At 40.4% G+C, this 18,480-nt stretch overlaps 4 protein-coding genes across 8 annotated transcripts; 3 read left to right on the top strand and 1 right to left on the bottom strand.

The window, feature by feature from the left end:
* The first annotated feature begins 3,654 nt into the window (after positions 1–3,654).
* On the top strand, positions 3,655–5,362 carry LOC125008911 (duodenase-1-like). 3 transcript variants are annotated; one of them, XM_047586316.1, is made up of 5 exons: positions 3,655–3,875; positions 3,949–4,096; positions 4,203–4,335; positions 4,562–4,816; positions 4,920–5,362. In XM_047586316.1, exons 1-5 carry the CDS (start codon positions 3,818–3,820, stop codon positions 5,082–5,084), a joined length of 759 nt encoding a protein of 252 aa, XP_047442272.1. In that variant the 5' UTR covers positions 3,655–3,817; the 3' UTR covers positions 5,085–5,362. The 3 variants fall into 3 exon arrangements, with proteins under 3 accessions (XP_047442272.1, XP_047442271.1, XP_047442273.1); XM_047586317.1 differs by having other exon boundaries at positions 3,675–3,875; positions 4,020–4,096; positions 4,920–5,359; XM_047586315.1 differs by having other exon boundaries at positions 3,669–4,096.
* Positions 5,363–7,544: 2,182 nt separating this feature from the next.
* LOC125009933 (mast cell protease 1A-like) lies at positions 7,545–9,249 on the top strand. The gene is made up of 5 exons (XM_047588189.1): positions 7,545–7,672; positions 7,772–7,925; positions 8,268–8,397; positions 8,534–8,788; positions 8,894–9,249. The coding sequence occupies exons 1-5, from the start codon at positions 7,630–7,632 to the stop codon at positions 9,038–9,040; spliced, it is 729 nt and encodes a 242-aa protein (XP_047444145.1). The 5' UTR covers positions 7,545–7,629; the 3' UTR covers positions 9,041–9,249.
* Positions 9,250–10,656: 1,407 nt separating this feature from the next.
* On the top strand, positions 10,657–15,862 carry LOC125009934 (spindlin-1-like). Of its 3 annotated transcripts, none has more exons than XM_047588190.1 (5): positions 10,657–10,903; positions 11,560–11,601; positions 12,069–12,316; positions 12,439–12,672; positions 13,907–15,862. In XM_047588190.1, the coding sequence occupies exons 2-5, from the start codon at positions 11,582–11,584 to the stop codon at positions 14,110–14,112; spliced, it is 708 nt and encodes a 235-aa protein (XP_047444146.1). In that variant the 5' UTR covers positions 10,657–10,903; positions 11,560–11,581; the 3' UTR covers positions 14,113–15,862. The 3 variants fall into 3 exon arrangements, with proteins under 3 accessions (XP_047444146.1, XP_047444148.1, XP_047444147.1); XM_047588192.1 differs by lacking the exon at positions 10,657–10,903 and adding an exon at positions 10,965–11,044; XM_047588191.1 differs by lacking the exon at positions 10,657–10,903 and adding an exon at positions 11,018–11,106.
* LOC125009935 (MICOS complex subunit MIC13-like) lies at positions 15,633–18,376 on the bottom strand. Its single transcript, XM_047588193.1, has 4 exons — positions 18,214–18,376; positions 17,647–17,803; positions 16,682–16,739; positions 15,633–16,437 (listed from the first exon to the last, which is right to left on the bottom strand). Exons 1-4 carry the CDS (start codon positions 18,240–18,242, stop codon positions 16,340–16,342), a joined length of 342 nt encoding a protein of 113 aa, XP_047444149.1. The 5' UTR covers positions 18,243–18,376; the 3' UTR covers positions 15,633–16,339.
* Between the last annotated feature and the right edge of the window lie 104 nt (positions 18,377–18,480).

Genomic DNA, 18,480 nt, shown 5'->3' with positions numbered 1-18,480 from the left:
ACAACTGATACTGATTCTTACTTACCTCTTCTAGTCACTGAAGACCTTGTGGTCACACGCTGTTTCAAAAAGTGAGTACTCTTCTACTACTCTTCTCAGGCAGTTTCTGAAGCTAATTAGAAGTAAGGTAGTAAGGTACAAATTTGGTCAAATTTAGGAAGAAATCTATTGAGATTGAGAGAAAGACAGAAAACTTGAATTTGTGCATTCTTTATCAAAATATTCTGTTGTTTTTCAAGGTTTATATTCTGATGATTTATACATTTTTAGTACAGACTATGTTCAACAATAGGTCTTCCATTGTTTACCTTCCTGTGTTGACTGAAAGTCAGTTACTTTTACGTGCAGTAAAAAATTGTCAAAATATTGATCAAACTCTATACAATTTCTGAAGCCAACATTAGATAAGATTAAGATTTAGATAAGACATTTCCTGTATATATGTCCACACTTTTAAGTACCAGCCAAGACTCCGTATTATTCTTCTGCCCTTTTGGTTTTTAAATCTGCAGCTTTTGTTTAGAAGAACACGAAATAACACATGAAATAACCTCCGCTCTTTACCTTTCTGTGAACATCACGATAATTGACAAATCCCTACGATGGCTGTGAATGCACTTTATGCCACATGACAAGTTTTTTGTACTATTTTTGCTTCTGAATTTGTACTATCTTTAATATTCAAGTAAGCAAAATGCAATGTTAGAAGTAATAGCAGAATGAGATCTGAACATTTTGAAAGTCAATCTTTGCAATGTCACATGATTATATTGGTACTTGGTATCCACAAGTTCAACAGTGATATCCCCTTTTTGATGAAATGATATAATGTGCTTGTGACAATGTCTGATAGACACTATAAACAAATACATGTTGAAAACAAGAAACTCAAGTTGTACCAAGGATGTGGTTAGAAGTTAGATAAGACAGTTTAGGAGTTATGTTAGGCGTTTCTTTCTTATCAGTGAAGACTTGAAAAGACTTGATCAGTGGTGACTGACAAGACCACAAATCAATACGCTTTATTTGGGAACAAGCTACTTTTACTATCAAAGGTTTTAGAAAAAGCAGTTTATGAGCAACTGCAGTCATATGTAAACTTGTATGGTATTTCTGAGAAGTTATAATCTGGTTTTAAATCACTTCAAAGGTCAGTTTTTAATGAACTGCTTTCAACTGTTGATTCTGGTAAGTTTGCTGCTCTGGCTGTTGCCATCAACACAATAGATTTCAAAATTCTTATGTCACCTCTCCACTTGTTTAAAGGCACAGCCTTGAAATAGTTTCAGCCTTATTTACCAAGCATTAGTTTCACTTCCCATCTAGGCCAGTATAGAGTAGAGCCATACTATTCAGTAACCCTTCACCTACTTGCATATCATGGATCAAATCAAATCAAATCAAACTTTATTTATAGAGCACCTTTCATGCATGAACATGCAACACAAAGTGCTTTACACACAAAAATAAAACACACACACAAAAACCAAAAACAATTACATAAATCAAAAACAATTACCCTCAGCCCCCACCCTCCAGACGAAAGCCAGCCGGACCGAAGGGACCCAGGGACGGCGCCCCCAGCAGCAGCCTGGACACTGCTCCCAGCGTGGAGGACCCCCCCTAAGGAGACACTGGAGTGAAAGCTAAAAACTAAAACATAGAAAGGATAAAAATCCTGAAAAGAATAAGTAAATAGAGTGAGCAGCTAATAGAAGATAAAAATATGTAATATAATGAATAAAATAATACCAATGATGAATAAATACTAGTTAAAATCCTGATTAAAAAGGTGTGTTTTTAACCGTCTTTTAAAAATATCAACAGTCTCTGCAGTCCTGAGACTCTCCGGCAGGCTGTTCCACAGGTGAGGGCCATAGTAGCTAAATGCCGCCTCACCATGGGTTTTAGTTCTTGGTTTTGGTATAGATAAAAGGCCAGTGCCAGATAAGTAAGAGGGCACCAGGCCGTTAAAAGATTTAAAAACTAGTAAAAGAACCTTAAAATCGATCCTGAAGCGTACAGGGAGCCAATGCAGCGACTCTAAAACCGGTGTAATGTGCTCCCGCCCTCTGGTCCTCGTCAGCACGCATGCAGCTGAGTTCTCTAATAATTGAAGATTTGAAATACTCTTTTTGGGAAGACCAGAGAGCAGGGCATTACACTAATCTAATCGACAGGAGATAAAAGCATGCATCAGCACCTCCGTACTGGCCTAAGAGAGAAATGGGCGGATCCACCCAATCTCACCTGATTTCACTCACTCCTAATCAATGGTCTACTCTATATATCCCGCCCATTTCCTTTGTTCTGGCTGGCAGCAACCCTGAGCAGCATGTGACGCCCTCTGTCCCTGTGATTCAGATACAAACCTATGGTTGTGCGTGATTAAAAAAAAAAAAAAACATAACCGTCAAGCCTCATCATCTCTTATTGCTCTAAAAGTGTGCAGAGTGACAATAAACGGCCTAAACGGAAACATCAGTTGTCCCTCCTACATTCTTATCAATGTACCATGGTGATGCTTGATCTCCTGTGAACCAATCCTAGAGATAGGTTCTATAAGTGGTCCTTTGAGCTGAATCGTGAACATTGCCATGGCTGAAGGGAAGTCACCTCTAACCCAAGCTCATCATCTTTGACGCCAAATCCGCATATCTTGACGCTTAGAGGACTATGAAGTCGGCTATGGGGATAGAGCTATGACCACAAAATGCACACAAGATCCACGTGAGGGCCAACCCAAAGAGCATGAAAGAGATGATGAGGAAGAGTATTCTGAGCACCCTCACCACAGTCAGCCCCTCTCCAGCACTAGTGGAACCCAACCGCCTTCTACATCTACCACCAGAGAGCGAGGCGGCATCCCCGAACTCAGCCAAGCTGACATCACTAAATAGCTGCTTGAAACGGTGACAATGGTAAAGCAGCAAGGAGAGATATTGCAGCGCCTTATGGAGTGACACGAAGCTTCCAGCCCAGGAAGCAGCTACTCTTCCTTGAGCAGTCACCGAAATGTATCACACACACCACTCGATAACTACCCTCGTGAACCAAATCAGACTCCAGTTATGTCATCCCCAGTCCCACCAGCTATCCGTCATGAACCTGCAGCAGTAGCTTCAGCACAGCCTACAAGCCTTCGTAGGGAAAATGTAGCATCAGAGCCCATACAAACCTATGGTTGTGCATGATAAAAAAAAACATAACCGTTAAGCCTCATCATCTCTTATTGCTCTAAAAGTGTGCAGAGTGACAATAAACAGCTTAAACGGAAACATCAGTGAACTTCCCTGTTATGAAGTATAAATACAAAGATAAATGAAAGGTGCTGGTTGGCTGAATGTGGTAAGGCTATCCCACGGTTTCATTGTTCATGGGTGCTGAATTGAATCAGAGTATTGGCCTCTTCTTTCTGCCAGTTTCATCTGTCCCTTTGGATGTCTGCACCTCTGTCTTGTCCACAGCATTCACCTATGGACTGGGGCAGAGCAGACTTGTAGTGCCCAAAACCTTTGTGTCTACTGATCTTACTCGATGTGAAACGGAACAGATTTCTGATTCTGATTTCAGATTTCTGCAAAAAAGAAAACTCAAAAACAGAACACTGTAACAAACTCTCTGATAAGATAATGTGCATTTGTTTCAGATGAAGGCTTGTAGATAAACATGCCTATGCAAAAACTCAAACTAATGCTGTACCAAGGATGTGGTCGTAAATCAGACTAAACAGATGTTAATCGTTGGTCCCAGCAAAGCAAACATCTGTATAAAGGCTTCAGTCTGGCAATGCTGAGGAGATAGTTTTGCAGTCATCATGAACCGTCTGCACACATTTCTGCTTCTGCATGTTCTGACATGTCTTCAGCAAAATGGTAAGAATTCCATTTTTTTCTCCAAACATTCCATGGGATGCTAAGCTAATTTTGCATTTTTGCTTCTATGCAGCTCACGGGAGCGATATCGTACATGGAGAGAAAGCCCCGGAGAACTCACTGCTGTATATGGTCTCATTGCAGAACAACAAAAGTCATGTTTGTGGAGGGTTTCTTGTCACTGAGGATTTTGTGGTCACTGCCGCGCACTGTGTGGACAGGTGAGTCCTCAATCTTAAGGCAAGGTGTAAGACCATTTCTGGATCATGTCACGAGAAATCGGTCTAAGAAAATATACTGACCACCTCCCAATGATTTCTCTTTCAGTAAACCTACACATGTTGTTCTCGGCACCCATAATCTCAAGGAGCTCCAAAGTGAAAATATAGAAATTGGACAGAAGATCATTCACCCATCTTATCAGAACGTTGGAAAGGGTGATGACATCATGCTCCTTAAGGTAAGCATATATCAATGCATCAATAGTTTCAGGTGACTTAAATTCATGGTCTATTTATTTACATGAGTTATGTTAAAGTCCAGATTCTGTTTCCAGGAAGAGCAAAAGTGTAGCAGCAGCAGCAATGTAACTTAACAATATTAATTCAAACTGTCCTGCATCAACCATGCTGCAGTTTGATGACTAAATACATTACTTGTTTTTCACTTTCTGATTATGTCTCCAGCTGGCAAACAAAACTCAACTGAACTCCAGAGTGCAAACAATTCAACTTCCATCTGGTGAAATAAACCTAGAAGACAATGAAATATGTCAGGTGGCTGGATGGGGTAAGACTAGTAGCAACGGTCCCTCTGTGGATGAGCTGAGAGTGGTGAATGTGTCTGTCATTAACCCACAAAAATGTAAGAAGATATGGCACCACCTTCCTGCTAAAGTTATCTGTGCAGGTGGATATGGCACGAACAAGGGATTCTGTCAGGTATGAGTGTTCAGATTATTTTTTCACTGGTTTCTTGCTGAAAATGTGAATAATCACTTTACTCTACCTTGGGTAAACAATTTAAATGTCTTCTTCCTCACAGGGTGATTCTGGTGGACCTCTGGTGTGCAAGGGGAAGGCTGTTGGTGTTGTGTCTGCCAACAGAAATTACATCTGTAACTACCCAGATTTACCCAATGTCTACACCGATATCTCAAAACACCTTGAATGGATCAACAAAGTTGTAAAGAAGGGAATGAATAATTAAAAGCAAAACCAGAAACATTGCTTCAGCACACTTCAGTTGTATTTGGTGGTGATGTTATTCCTCTCAGCTGAGTTGCTTTGTAACAAAAATAAAATAGTTAGTAGTAAATAATAGTCTTCATAAACTGTTGTTATTTTTAAAAAATAAAGTGAACAGCCCTGAATGAAAAAGGAAAATGTCAGTGGCTCCTCTTACAAAACTGCATACTCGTGGGCTTCACACTGATGATAAACAAGATAATACAAATACGTGTGAACTCAACTTCAACGCAGGATGTGGTCTGAAGTCAGATAATATCTAATTGTAAGATAATCGTATTTGCTGATGCTGGAACTTTGTTTTAAAGAGGTCAACTTGCTGCTTCTACCAAGAGTTTTTCTTGCATCATGCATGCGTGCACCAATTTCTGCTTCTCTATTTTCCTAATCTGCTTGCATTTGATGGGAGGAACCCTGTCCATGATCTGACCGATAGCAGAGGTGAAACTGTCCATCATCTTATTCCGTGTTGACACGGTGGTCATATTTTGTGTATTTCTACATGAATATATTTGGTGTGAAAGCGCTTATTTTTTTAATCAGACTACAGTGTCATGTCTAGGTATAGAATTTGAATACTGAGGTTGCTGCAAATAACACAAATACTTTTAAATAATTCAAAGAAGCACTAATAACTTCTGCTAAACTAAAATCTGCTCCTGTACACTCATCAAATGACTGAGGAGAATACATGGAAAAGGAAATTGTCTTCTGTGTTCCTGCATGTAAAAGAAATGTGGAGGTAAATGGTAGTATCAGCAACATTACAAAAATGAGCATTAATATGCATTTATCATTGGAACACGAGGGCACATAAATAAGAGCTAGCAGACCAAACCACTTAAGTCACTGTGTGTGTACGTTCTCGTACAACTTTATACATCTTTCCGAGGGCTGTCATCAGATTGAGGACATTTGCGCAAAGTAAGGACATGGTTGGTCCTATCCTCTTTACTAGGCTGTTAAAAGGGTTTAGACTTGGCTTTAGGTTGAAATGCGCAATTAAGTTATGGTTAGGGTTAAGGTAAGGGTTAAAAATTAGGCACTTGTCCTGGCCTGCTATTTCCCCAGTCCTCTGACCACCAGGTGAGGCTGATTTCAAACAGATGCTTGAGTGGGAAGCGTCAAGAAGATCTACACAGCAAGGCCTGTGTGTTGTGTGTTAATTCACTCATTCGTTTTCTGCAACCACTTGTCCTCTGGAGCCTATCTCAGCTGCTTGATCACCAATTAACCCAAGGAGCATGTCTTCAGACAGTGAGAGGAAGCCGGGGTACCTAGAACCCACACGGACACAGGGAGAACATGTCAGATGTGGTCAGGACCGAGGCGCAGCACACCTTCTCGGGTAATATTGCTTAATTCTTTATTATGGCTTGGAATAGATAACAAAATCCAAAAATCTGTCATTATTTGTTTGTTCTTATTCTGTTGTGTCCGGCCAACTTGAGATCAAACTAGGCTGAATGAGGCCACCTAACTAAAATGAGTTTGACACCACCGCCTTATCAGTAGGTAAAAAATTAAAAAAATTTAACTCTGAAGAGCCAACACCTTGCTGCATGAAACACACTGAGATATTTGTCCTTAATATAAGAAAATTAATATCTCATGCAATCTGCGTTGTGCCTGCGTGTCGCCATGCTAAATTAGCATTAGCGAAATGTAAATATATATATATCTTCTTCTATGGTGGGAAATGGCAGGTGTCCTCTGCCACCTATTGCCACCTACGATTAAAGAGTGTGAATTGATGACACTGTTGATTTTGGACCCACCAGTTGAGAATCACTGCTCTATAGGAGAACTTAATATTTTCCTAAGATCCAAAATAATCTACTTTATTATGACACAAGGGAATGCCAAGTAGTGATTTATATAACACTTCTAGCTGATTTATCCTCTGGACACCATGAAATCTGTCGTGTCTATCTAATTATTAAGACATTTTCGGTGTACGTGAAGTCCAGTCAAAGTAATAATTGCACTGACTGAAGATTTCTACAGTTTAAATAAAGAATTTAAAAAGCTGAGAAATATGAGTTGTGAAAACAACAAAGCGGAACTATTCTGAGGTCGCTGTACAAAACCACATTCTTTCTTCACAACGCTCTGATAACACAAGCATGTTGAGACCCACCCAAAGAGGAAAGGGTAAGAATCTCAAAGCACTTTGCAAGAATTAAATCTAAGCAAGAATATACAAATTGAGATGCAAATTTGTTAGTATCATACACAAACAAATGCACTTCCTCCTACTGTCATTGGTTAATGACTATATTTGATGTATATGTGCCTCTTTTTGAGTATCTTTACAGCCGTTATAGCTTTAACCCCACTGTTCAGTTACAAAACCCTGTATCTTTTGTAATCCCACACACAACTTCACAAGAAGCACCAATAGTTAGCTAATACACTGAAGCAATAAAGACCATAATATAAGCAAGACCGTTCCTTTTTCAAAACTATAAATTGAAGAGTAAAGTGCAGAATTCACTAGAGACACCATGGCAGTCAGCATCCTCCTCCTGCTGTTCTTTGTCCTCAGTGGTAAGCTACACCGACTATATGATAAACAGTCAACATTGTGATGCAGATAAAAATACCACCTCTACTGTACATAACCTACATTAACTTTTTGTGTTTCAGGAGCGGATGGTACTCATATTGTCGGAGGCAGAGATGCTGCACCGCACTCACGCCCGTACATGGCCTCTTTGCAAGTTAGAGGTTCCCATAACTGTGGAGGAGCACTGGTGAAAGAGGACATAGTGCTCACAGCAGCACACTGCCGGATACGTGGGTAAGACTTAAAAGTGTGTTTTGCTGGCAGCAATAACGCAATAACTGTGCAGAAACTGGGAACCTCACAGAAAACCAATATTTCTCTGAGCATTTAATAACCAGCAATTCTTATTCTGGTGAATTACTGTCTATGTTTTTAAGGATATGCAGGTTGCACTAGAGTGAAGTGAATTAAAAAAACTGTTGTGAAAACAGGAATCTCATTCAAGAACTTGTGTCCTGAAAATTATCATCATGTTTTTTCTGAGATATGCAGAGACACAGAGAAGTATGTAGAAAGAGAGATTATTAACTGGCTTAACATCACATCACATGAAGCTAATGTTGTTTTGATTTGTAGACAATACACAGTTGTGCTGGGTGGTGATACCCTGAAGGGTAACGAGTCTGCAAAGCAGACATTCACTGCAGTCAGATCCATTCCACATCCAAGCTACGATGGACATAGGAATGATATCATGCTCCTAAAAGTAAGAACAGCTGTCATTATCTACTCTTAATGTGTCAGTTTTCATTGTAGTTTCTATTTTTTTTTAACATGATGGTAAAAGTACACAAACCACCTAAAACATTTTGAAATTTTTCCAACATTAACTTCTTTCACAGCTTGACCGCAAGGCCCAGCTGAATGCAGCGGTGCAGCTGATCCCTCTGAAGACCCGCAGGGTGAATACAGCAAGTCGCTGCATCACAGCCGGCTGGGGTGACATAGGAGATAACAGCACTTTAGCAAACAGGCTGCAGGAAGTCAATGTCACCATCCTGCAACAACGAATATGTCGCACGAGATGGGGACGAGTTCCCGTCACCTTAACGATGATTTGTGGCGAGGGAGAAAGGAACTTGCAAGGCTTCTGCTCTGTAAGAAAATACAATAACTGTACATTGATTGGGAACTTTTGAGCAAAAACAAACAACACACCTAAACAAAGTCCATTTACCATAAAACTATCTTTTCTCCTTTAGGGGGACTCGGGTGGTCCATTGGTGTGTGATGGAGAGGTAGCAGGCGTTGTCTCCTTCTCTGGAAGGCGTTGTGGAGATCGCAGCACACCTGATGTCTACACACGCATATCAAGCTTCACAGACTGGATTAGAAATAACAGCAATTGAATGATGATGTGTCAGCATGCTCAGCATCGACATTTGTTATTGTTATGCTTTCCAAATGGATTGGGCAAAGTCAAATATATCGTTACACATGCATGAGCTGATGTAAAAGATTAAGCTGAAATTTACAAGCACTTATTTTACTTACTTATTTTATGTCAAACAGTGATGCGCTGTTCAATGATGAATAAAATAAATAATGCAAAAATAAACGACTGCTGTTTATTAGTAAACAATGAATGTAGGTGTACAGATGAGCAGGCGAAGCATTTGGTCGAAGTACAAAGCGTATACATTGTACATACCAGGCACAATACGGACTTTACAGACTCCACCTTGATGGGTGCAGCTGTTAGATTTTAACATAGATTTAGGTGACAGTGCTGCATTCATGGGACAATGGACAGAACAGGACAGGATACCCCTTAATGTTCCGCTGGGTCTTATATGGGACGGCAGTAGTTTTTTGGACAAATCGGAGCTCTGTACACGAGTTGTGTTTGAGTAAATGCCGTCTTGGAAGAAGAAGGAGATATGTCGCAATCTTCATATTTTATCAAAAAAAAAAAAAAAAAACAGCCTTCAGAAGCCAATGAGAGTCAGCATTGAAAAGAAGCCCCTTCCCCCTTCCTTCAGCCACAGACTGAGCCAATTGCAGCCAATTTAGTGGATGATTGGCGTTTTGCATAGAAATGAGCTGTTCTTAACAACTGGTAAAGTTTGGTTTCCACTTAGACAGACCTGTGTGTATTGGAGCTGGACGTCTGTCTGAATATTCAAATGAGAAACAATGCAAATCTGATTTTACTTCACTATGTATCCATTACTCTAATTATACAATATAATTCCTCTGAGTGTCACCTTTCAGTGGAGCCCAAGATTATGACCATAAATTGAAGCATTCAAAAGTTATGGCCTTTTTATTCAAAATGTGTCCAAATGGCACAGTTTAGAAACGCCTGGTTATAGCCTCAGAACAAAAAGCTAAAAGAAACTCAGGTTTGGTCATTTTTATATGCGATTTCAACTGGAAGTAGGTTAGACATTTTGCTGTGAAAATCTCCTGTTATCCAGATGTGATCTGCCTTCAGTTTCCTCTGAAGGCATTAGAAAACCCAGCAACTTCTTATTTTTAACTGTGTGAGAACTTTGATTCCTCAAGAACAATACCACTTAGAGTGATTCTGACTTTTGTGATAGAAACTTCCGTGTCTTCGCTTTCAAAAGAGACCAAGTACAAAAAAAAAGAATAAATAATCAACCTGTATGGGGTTACTTTTGTTTCAGACATCGGTTTGCTCTGCAGTTTGATGTAGAAGACAACATGTGCACACTTCAGAGTAGTGAGATCGTGACTATACATTCACTGGCTAAACGCAGACACCTAGCGGTTAAATGGAGTGTGGTTATAAAATAATGTTTACCGTAGTTTAAACGCTGCCTGTGCCTTTAATTAAAACTATACGCAACTCCTGCGTCACAGAAAAGCCTGACCTCACGTTACCCGTTCTCTGTTACAGTGTGTCCCTTGTCATCAGCGCTAATAAGGTCAACTCTATTTCCGAAAAAAACTAGAACGCAGCAGATAAAGAACGTATCGACATCCACAGCGATTGTTTACCTCGGGTTGTAAAAAAAAAGTCCCTGTCACTCGAAATAAAACACCAATTCCCAACATTCCCCGCGCAAGTGCGCCAGTTCTACCCTGTGGTCATGGTAACCGAGGGCTTCCTGGGAACTTGAGTCTCCTCTCCCCCTTCTCCCATTTTCCCACAGGTTTCGCGAGATTTACACAGGCGGGTAGGTGTGTGGCAACACTTCTGTGCCAGAAGAACTGAACAATACCGATGTGAAATCTGCGTAAAGGTAATGGACACAAGTTACCAGCGGGGGAAGAAAATAGGCTGTAAAACACCCAGTTGTTGCTGGTGTTTGCTAGCTGCCATTACCGAGAAGAGCGGATGTAGCTCTCCGCCTCCACTTACGTACAGAAACATCTGCATTGAGGTAGAGCCAGGACACACGAGTGATAGTCTACAGTGAAAGGTGCTGGATTTAGTCCAGCACAGGTGGGCTACAGCCTTGGTTTTAAATAATTGTTATGTGTGTGTTTGTAGGTCCTTCGCAGTAAAATGTAAGCAGCTAACGTCATATATTTTGTCACATACACTGACAGGGCAGACATATTCCCTAAAGTTTATACATATATATATATATTTATCTTTTACAGGGAGACTTGCTATCAGCTATTAAAATACGAGTGTTGCTTTAGTACACTGTGTATTACAAGAAGTGACCTCCATGGTTGTGTAGTCTCGGTACAGGAAGTTATTCCCTCATGCTAATCTATTGGCTCTTAGAGTTGTCAGTCTCTGTGCAGTTTTTTTTTCTGACTGTCGAGCCTCTGAGTTGAAGGAGAGGCCTCCCTCACGTTGCAGCGTAGCGTACATGTGTCTGTCAGTGTGCCGTCATGCTCACACAGCGCAATAACTGAACACTGTCACTGTCTTTCTCTTGATTAGTACCCTTTGAATTTCTGGAGGCATGTCCAAGAAAAGGGGCAGGTATGTGGAATGAAAAGCTGCTCTACATGCTGCGATGTGGTGACATTATCGGTGGCTTCAATTAAAGTTTAATACAAATAATGATAATAATAAAAGTGGTTAAACCTGATGTGAGCATATCAATACATGCAATACCACTTTTAATTGTCATAAGTAGCGCAATACTTGTTGCACTGGTGCTAAAACTATATACAATTTTGAACAGTCCATCAGGAACTGCTTATTGTGTTTTACTGCTTAAAAGCCTTACTTATATAATTTGCTTATAATTTATAAGAAATGTAAGAAGTGTAATTTGCTATGAAACTACAATTTCTTGTTATGTTGTGTAAGTTTCTATGTTTTATTCTTCTACATGTATTGATGATGATTAGGACTGTTAAAGTGGCCTCAGTTCCGCTCATGTATGAGGTGTTTCCATCATGTTTTAACCACATACCTGCACATTCATTTGTCTTTTTTTCCAGAAAGCGGAGCAGCGGGGAACTGAGCGACACAGTAACCCCGGACCCCAACTGCATTCTGGGAGTCCGCATTCAGCACAACTGGCGTGAGAAGGGGAACCAGAGCAAATGGAAAGGAACAGTCCTGGACAGACTCAGTGTAAATCCCTCTCTGTTCATGGTCAAATACGACGGCTTTGACTGCGTCTACGGCATCGAGCTGTTCAAGGACGAGAGAGTGTCCAATCTGCAAGTCCTGTCAGAGAAAGTTGGTGAGTTAGGGGCAGCTATACTTTAATTATGATCCTATTTGAACATAGTTTAGATTCTGAGGTCATCCAAACATTTTTTCATGTCATAAACTGTAAGGTATAATGTAGCTATGTTTCCACAGTCAACAACAAACTCAAGATACCTCCAGGAGCGGAGGAGCTGGTGGGCAAAGCTGTGGAGCATCTGTTTGAAAAGGAGGATGGGGAGAAGAATGAGTGGAGAGGCATGGTCCTCTCCAGAGCTCCCATCATGACCAACTGGTATTACATCACTTATGAAAAGGACCCTGTTCTTTACATGTACCAACTGTGGGACGACTATGCTGACGGAGACCTTAGGATTCTGCCTGAAGCAGGTACTACTAATTTGTGGGGAACAGAGGCAGATTAATACTTCACAAAGCGTCATTAAGTCTCTGATAATCTTGACCTAAGGCTTTTGAGTTGAGATCAAGGTCGGCCACTGTGTGAACACAAACAGTTTTTCCACTTTGAAAGATCGTGTAATTAACTTTGGCATGGACACCATGTGAGATCACCCACAATCACTGATGTCTTCATTCATCACACTTCATTCCCAGGAGCAATTATGCAAAATGTTGTGTTGTAATGTAAGTGCTTCTTGCAGCCATGGCCACATCTACTGTGTGCTTCCTGGATTATTGAAAGCTCACAAATGCTGTATACAGTAGCTAGTTGGAGTTAAATCGGGCAAAATACTTCTGCAATGGATTCTAACCCAGTGAGTCATCAAATGACCGTTTTTGGAGTAGAGCTAGTGTATATACACCAATCAGGCATAACATTATGACCACCTTCCTCTTCTGAGGGTGTCCTTTGGTGTCCTGCAACAGAATGTTGTTAGTGGGGGGTCTTCATGTCCTATGGGTGTGAGGGGAGGGGCCTCTGTGGATCATCCCACAGATACTTGATCAGTTTGGGATCTAGTGAATTTGGAGGCCAGGTCAACACCTTGTGTTGTTCTAAGTAGAAGGGTTGGTTCTTAATTTCTCGCCTCAAAGATGCAAAGAACTTAAATTTGTGCTGTTATTTGTCATCGTTGTTATTACTGTGATATCGTTTCATCTGTGTTCATTCTGTGGCTGGTTGGCATGTGCTGTATCTTTGGCTGTGTGGAGGTTTGTGGGTCAGAATAACCAGGAAGTCAAACACAATGCAGTGCATAGCAGAGCGTCCTAGTTAAAACTTCGCATAAACTGCATCTGGTGTGCAGTGTACTCTGAAATACTAATCAGTATGATAGTAGTAGTGAAGATATCAATTTTGTGAAGAGTAGCCATCTCTTCAATATATAAAATTAGTGTCAGTATTAGTCAGCCACAGCCAGTATCAGTATATTTGGTTTTCCAGTGTGTGTTTCTTACAGTGTACTTCTGCTGAGTTGTCTCTCTCAGCTGTAATCTCTCTATTATGTGAATTGTAGTTCTGAGGTATGTTTGTCTTCACAAATTATACTCGTTACAGATTAGTTTTGAAAAATGTTGTTTTTAGAGTAGAAAATGACTAAAAACTGATTGCAAGACATTGCAGTGCACTCTACATGTTGTAATGCCTCTCTTCTCTCCTCAGAAAACAAGCACCTGTTGCCTGCAGACAGGAAGCCAGGAGAAGAAACAGAGAGTCTGGTGGGGAAACAAGTAGAGTATGTTACTGACAAAGGTGTGAAGAGAACAGGCCTGGTCATCTACCAGGTCCCAGCCAAGCCCTCCGTCTATTACATCAAATACGATGATGACTTTCATATTCATGTCTATGACCTTGTCAAAACCACCTAGAGAGAGTGGACACTTTTATCTCGCCCTCCGGTCGCCCTCCATCTGCTTCAGTTTCACATGTTCCATTATTCAAAGCCATGGCAGGGTTTAATAGCTGACATGCTTTATTGTTCAGAAGTCAGTGCAATCTATTATTTTTATTTTATTTTTTTTGTATGCACAGCAGAACTGTAGCACAGCAACGCTTGGCTATTTTGAGGAGACTGAACCTTCTTGTTTCATTGTTGCTGCTTTACTTTATATATAACTTAAGGTTTGGACAGTCCCAGGATCACACTGCATATGGGCTTCGCAGTTGTTACTGCGTTTTTCATTGTCAGCCGTATTCTGTTTGTGAAGTGGATGTCTTAATTAAATCCCAATGGCAAACAAAGCTGCTCAGAACGTATTTTAAAGGACACCATTCTTTGGATTATCTTACTAACTAAGAAGCATGATATACTCACCACAAAAATAGAACTTTAAGCAAAACAGTGTAATACACAAACCAACAGGGCCCCTTTATTTTCAGAAGCCAATGTACTCTTGCACCTTTGCACCATATTAAGTATTGCAGCATTCATTGCTTTATAAATTTGCTACTTAGTGTTTATGCGATTCCAGCTGGGCATTTCTTTGTCTGACCCTGAATGAAGGTTTCTTCACAGTCCCTAAATCCTAATTTAACAGCACAAGGAGCACCAGGTCCATTGTGTTTACAAATGAGATGCTAAATATGTCTTTAAATTTGATCCCACACAAATGATAAAGTGCCTTCTGGCTTGTCGTTTTGCAATATTGTAGATTGTAGATCTTCCTCTCACTTTTTCCGCGCTCTCAGCTAGTCTTTGCATATGAAGGTTGCTATTTATTTTTATCCCCAGGTGGCAAAACTGGCAGCTTGAGGTTTTGCAAACCATCAGTTTGTATTAGTGTTATGTTTTGCTCTTAATCCGACATAAAAATATGCCACGCACCATCATTGGTTGCATAATCTCACTGCTGATTAATGTGGGGAGCACTTTACTGTATAAAGTTTACATATTGAGGTTATGGTACGCTATATTTTTCCCCAAAATGCATTTTCTTTAAGAGCAAATGTGGCAGAATTATGCTTTAAATTATGCGCATGAAGGAAAAAAAAGAAAAAGAAAGCTGCAGTGCATACGGATGACAGTATTTACTCTGTAAAATTTGTGTAAAATTGTAATGTTGCCTGTTGTGATTACTCCAATTTATATAAGTATCAAAACACCACCAGCTTCTAGTGAAAGAAAAATACTATACATAAATTAAAAACTGACTATTTAAAGATTATAATCAACTTATAAGCCCATTTGTCTGACAGTGACTAACTGGTTCAAGTGTTTAGAACTTCGCTCATATTCCTGCAAATATCACATATATGCTCGCAATATTCAGCTGAAATGGTTGTGGCCTTCTCAGCCTTCTAAATATCATTTGTTGTATTACTCTGGAAGCTTAGCGTCTTATTTAAGCTGTCAAAGCTCTGCATGCGTCATATCAACAGTGCGTGGACGTTTTCAGACTTTATTTGACTTTATTATACCGTGAAGAAGTGACAGTGTGGGTCAGAATCAGTACCATGTTCCTTCAACCAAATAAAGATTTAAAAGATGCACAACGTCACCACTAGTGGTGCTGTTGTGTAGTGTGGAGTCATGCGTTCCTCCCCCTTGTTGTAGCAGAATCAGCAAGAAATTTGTGTCATTATTATTCTGTCATGAGTAATAAAGATTTTTGCACATTTGTTCAGTCTTGTTTGTAGACACTGACCTGATCAGCATGCGGTATATGTGGCCTGACTCAATAAATCAAACTTAACACCGGACATGTTATAAGATGATATATTACTTACAAATTTGGAAACTGCATATATACATTCTCTTCCTGACATTTTTGTGGGGTTGGCGGGAATAGGGTAGCATGATATTGGACACTGTTGACAACAGTTAAATGTAGTATACACAAAATGGAAGGACACCTTTGTCTCTTATTTAAATACATTTGCTTTCCAGCATTATCTCCAACTCCCACCTAACACCACCGTAGGCTGAAGAAAGACAGTACCCAGTCTCCTGCGTACGCTCCTTGCACAACTTCTTTCATGTTGGCTGTTTCTTCTTTCTTTTCTTTCTTTTGGGACTTTGGAACTTTGGAAGAAGTTGTTTCTTGAATGCAAAAGTCAAACAGATTGATAATGCCAGGACACCCAGATAGTTCCCGTTTACTTGGTGAGGTCCTTCAGGTACTGTAGTCCCTGATTTGTGTATTCAGCTGCTTTCGTTGGAGCCTCCGAAAGATTTGAAATTGTCCACCGCACTCCTGCCGCAAAATAAAAGTAGTGTAGAATTCAGACATCAAATATTTGTACAAAGCCCTAGTATCATGCTAATTTCAGAGTCACATGATTCACGCTAAAACTGATTTCATGCCAACAAGCATCATGTTTGTAATAAGTGGAGTATGTAACCACAAATCTGCACACATTCAGAAATACAAACTCGTGACCTTACTAAGTTTGTACTCTATCTTAAAAGAAAAACAAAACACCTCATTCAGTTCTTACCAGAATTCCAGGCCTGAACAGGCGAGAATTCGATCTTGGGCATGGTTGGAAGCTGAGCCTGAGGAGAGATGGGGGAGGTCTGTTCATTTTGTTGACAGCATAGTACACTGCTTATAAACTTGTTGTCCATTTGTGTAAAATGTTACATGAAATGTGAAGGATACTGATGAGTGGGATCAGCCTTATTTCTAATTAATTATACTGGAATCAGACAAACATATCATTTGGTATATTTTGCAGGAGGAACATACGGACACTTGGGTACTGACCTTATTAAGTTACACTATCCTGCTTGTGGTCATTTTTCAAATGCTACGGTTGAGTGAATGCAGTCAGACATAAATTGAAATAGGTGCACCAAGAAAGCGTCCAGCACCTTAGGTCACTACTCTACCAGAGCATCCTGGGCACAACACTCAGCTTCCTCCACCAGAACTCAACATTCTTCCCACTGCCCCTGCTCCAAAGACTCACTATAGACTCCCCATATCCATCTTGTCTGGTGTGTTTACGGTTGTAATATATTGCAGTTATAGCAGTAAAGGTAATGTGATAGTAGTTACAGTCTGTGTTTTGTCAGCATAGTCTGTATTCAGTCAGCCAATGGCAGCTTTCATCATCAGCAGGATGCAGCTTGACACCGACAACACAACACAAAAATGGTTCAGGAACAACATGAAGAACAGCACAAGGTGTTGACCTGGCCTCCAAACTCATCAAGTATCTGTGAGATGATCCACAGAGGCCCCTCCCCTCAACCCACAGGACCCAAAGACCCCCACTAACGATATTCTGTTTCCAGACACCACAGGACACCCCCAGAAGACACATGTCCATTCTTCTGTCCATTCTCTGATGAGTCACAACTGTTCTGGAGGCCAATGGGAGACCTACACTATAGGAAGGTGGTCATAATGTCATGCTTTATTGGTGTGTATCTATGTGTCAGTGCCTCTTATCTGTACCTCCAGACCAAAGTACTTCATCCATTCCTGTATGGCAGGTGGTATTACTTCTTTGGCCTTCTCCAGGGCCTTTGAGCCCTGCTCACTGTTTCCCAAGAGGCCAGAGTCACAGGCAACGTACACGGCTCCTCCAGCAATGGTCACCTTGGTGGCCAGCCTGAGTAAGAAAGAACAGAGACGGCCAGGCTATTAGACAGAAACGCCGTGCTGTATCAGCGAACATGTCAAACTGAAAATACAGATTTATGCCACCATTACTACAATACACCACTTGAGATTTTTATTTCAGACTAAATTATCTGGCAGTACTATCTTCAAACATTAGCTCATGCTGGCGGAGAACGTTAACTTTTGTAAACTAGCGAAACATCCAAATCCAAATAACATTTACAATATTAACGATTAAGTTAGTAATGAATTACTGAGGTAAGGAAGGATCCAAACATTAAGCAAGTGTAAAAATGACAACAGGAAAGCTCCTCAGCTAGCTAACTTGCTAGTCCACTATTTAGCTTGTACAGCCCCAATAACTCAAGGGGAATTACGAGTGAAATTAACAATACTAACTTCACTACGGGCAAAATCCTTGCCGCCATCGTCCACGGTGTCGTAATTCACTTTTAGGTGGTGTTAATTCAAACTCTGACAGTGAACCGTAGTGAAGGATAGCCGGTTAGCTGCACTGAAGGACAACCCTGCCCACAAACTGTGTGTCAATAAAGTTGCGATTTCAAAAGCGTGCGCGAGTGGTATTTCAGAGCGGCAGATTCGCTCTCTTTTTGGATTAATTATAAAACATGGTATAAACACAATTAGGGAAAAAACGAACATTTT

This window comes from Mugil cephalus, chromosome 6, assembly GCF_022458985.1.
Source record: "Mugil cephalus isolate CIBA_MC_2020 chromosome 6, CIBA_Mcephalus_1.1, whole genome shotgun sequence".
Lineage (NCBI taxonomy): Eukaryota > Metazoa > Chordata > Actinopteri > Mugiliformes > Mugilidae > Mugil > Mugil cephalus.
The sequence above is the reverse complement of the archived record's forward strand: the minus strand, read 5'-3'. Positions and strand labels throughout refer to the sequence as shown.

Excerpts from the sequence above, each read along its gene's own strand:
- LOC125009935 (XM_047588193.1), bottom strand. The coding sequence starts at position 18,242 with ATGGCGGCAAGGATTTTGCCCGTAGTGAA. Across the intron at positions 16,740-17,646 it reads TGAAGTACTTTGGTCTGGAG|GCTCAGCTTCCAACCATGCC; the intron begins GTACAGATAAGA and ends ATCTCTCCTCAG. Across the intron at positions 16,438-16,681 it reads TGTTCAGGCCTGGAATTCTG|GAGTGCGGTGGACAATTTCA; the intron begins GTAAGAACTGAA and ends ATTTTGCGGCAG.
- LOC125009933 (XM_047588189.1), top strand. The coding sequence starts at position 7,630 with ATGGCAGTCAGCATCCTCCTCCTGCTGTTCTTTGTCCTCAGTG. Across the intron at positions 7,926-8,267 it reads GCACACTGCCGGATACGTGG|ACAATACACAGTTGTGCTGG; the intron begins GTAAGACTTAAA and ends TTTGATTTGTAG. Across the intron at positions 8,398-8,533 it reads ATGATATCATGCTCCTAAAA|CTTGACCGCAAGGCCCAGCT; the intron begins GTAAGAACAGCT and ends CTTCTTTCACAG.
- LOC125008911 (XM_047586315.1), top strand. The coding sequence starts at position 3,873 with ATGGTAAGAATTCCATTTTTTTCTCCAAACATTCCATGGGATGCTAAG. Across the intron at positions 4,097-4,202 it reads GCCGCGCACTGTGTGGACAG|TAAACCTACACATGTTGTTC; the intron begins GTGAGTCCTCAA and ends TTTCTCTTTCAG. Across the intron at positions 4,817-4,919 it reads CGAACAAGGGATTCTGTCAG|GGTGATTCTGGTGGACCTCT; the intron begins GTATGAGTGTTC and ends TCTTCCTCACAG.
- LOC125009934 (XM_047588190.1), top strand. The coding sequence starts at position 11,582 with ATGTCCAAGAAAAGGGGCAG. Across the intron at positions 12,317-12,438 it reads AGTCCTGTCAGAGAAAGTTG|TCAACAACAAACTCAAGATA; the intron begins GTGAGTTAGGGG and ends ATGTTTCCACAG. Across the intron at positions 12,673-13,906 it reads TAGGATTCTGCCTGAAGCAG|AAAACAAGCACCTGTTGCCT; the intron begins GTACTACTAATT and ends TTCTCTCCTCAG.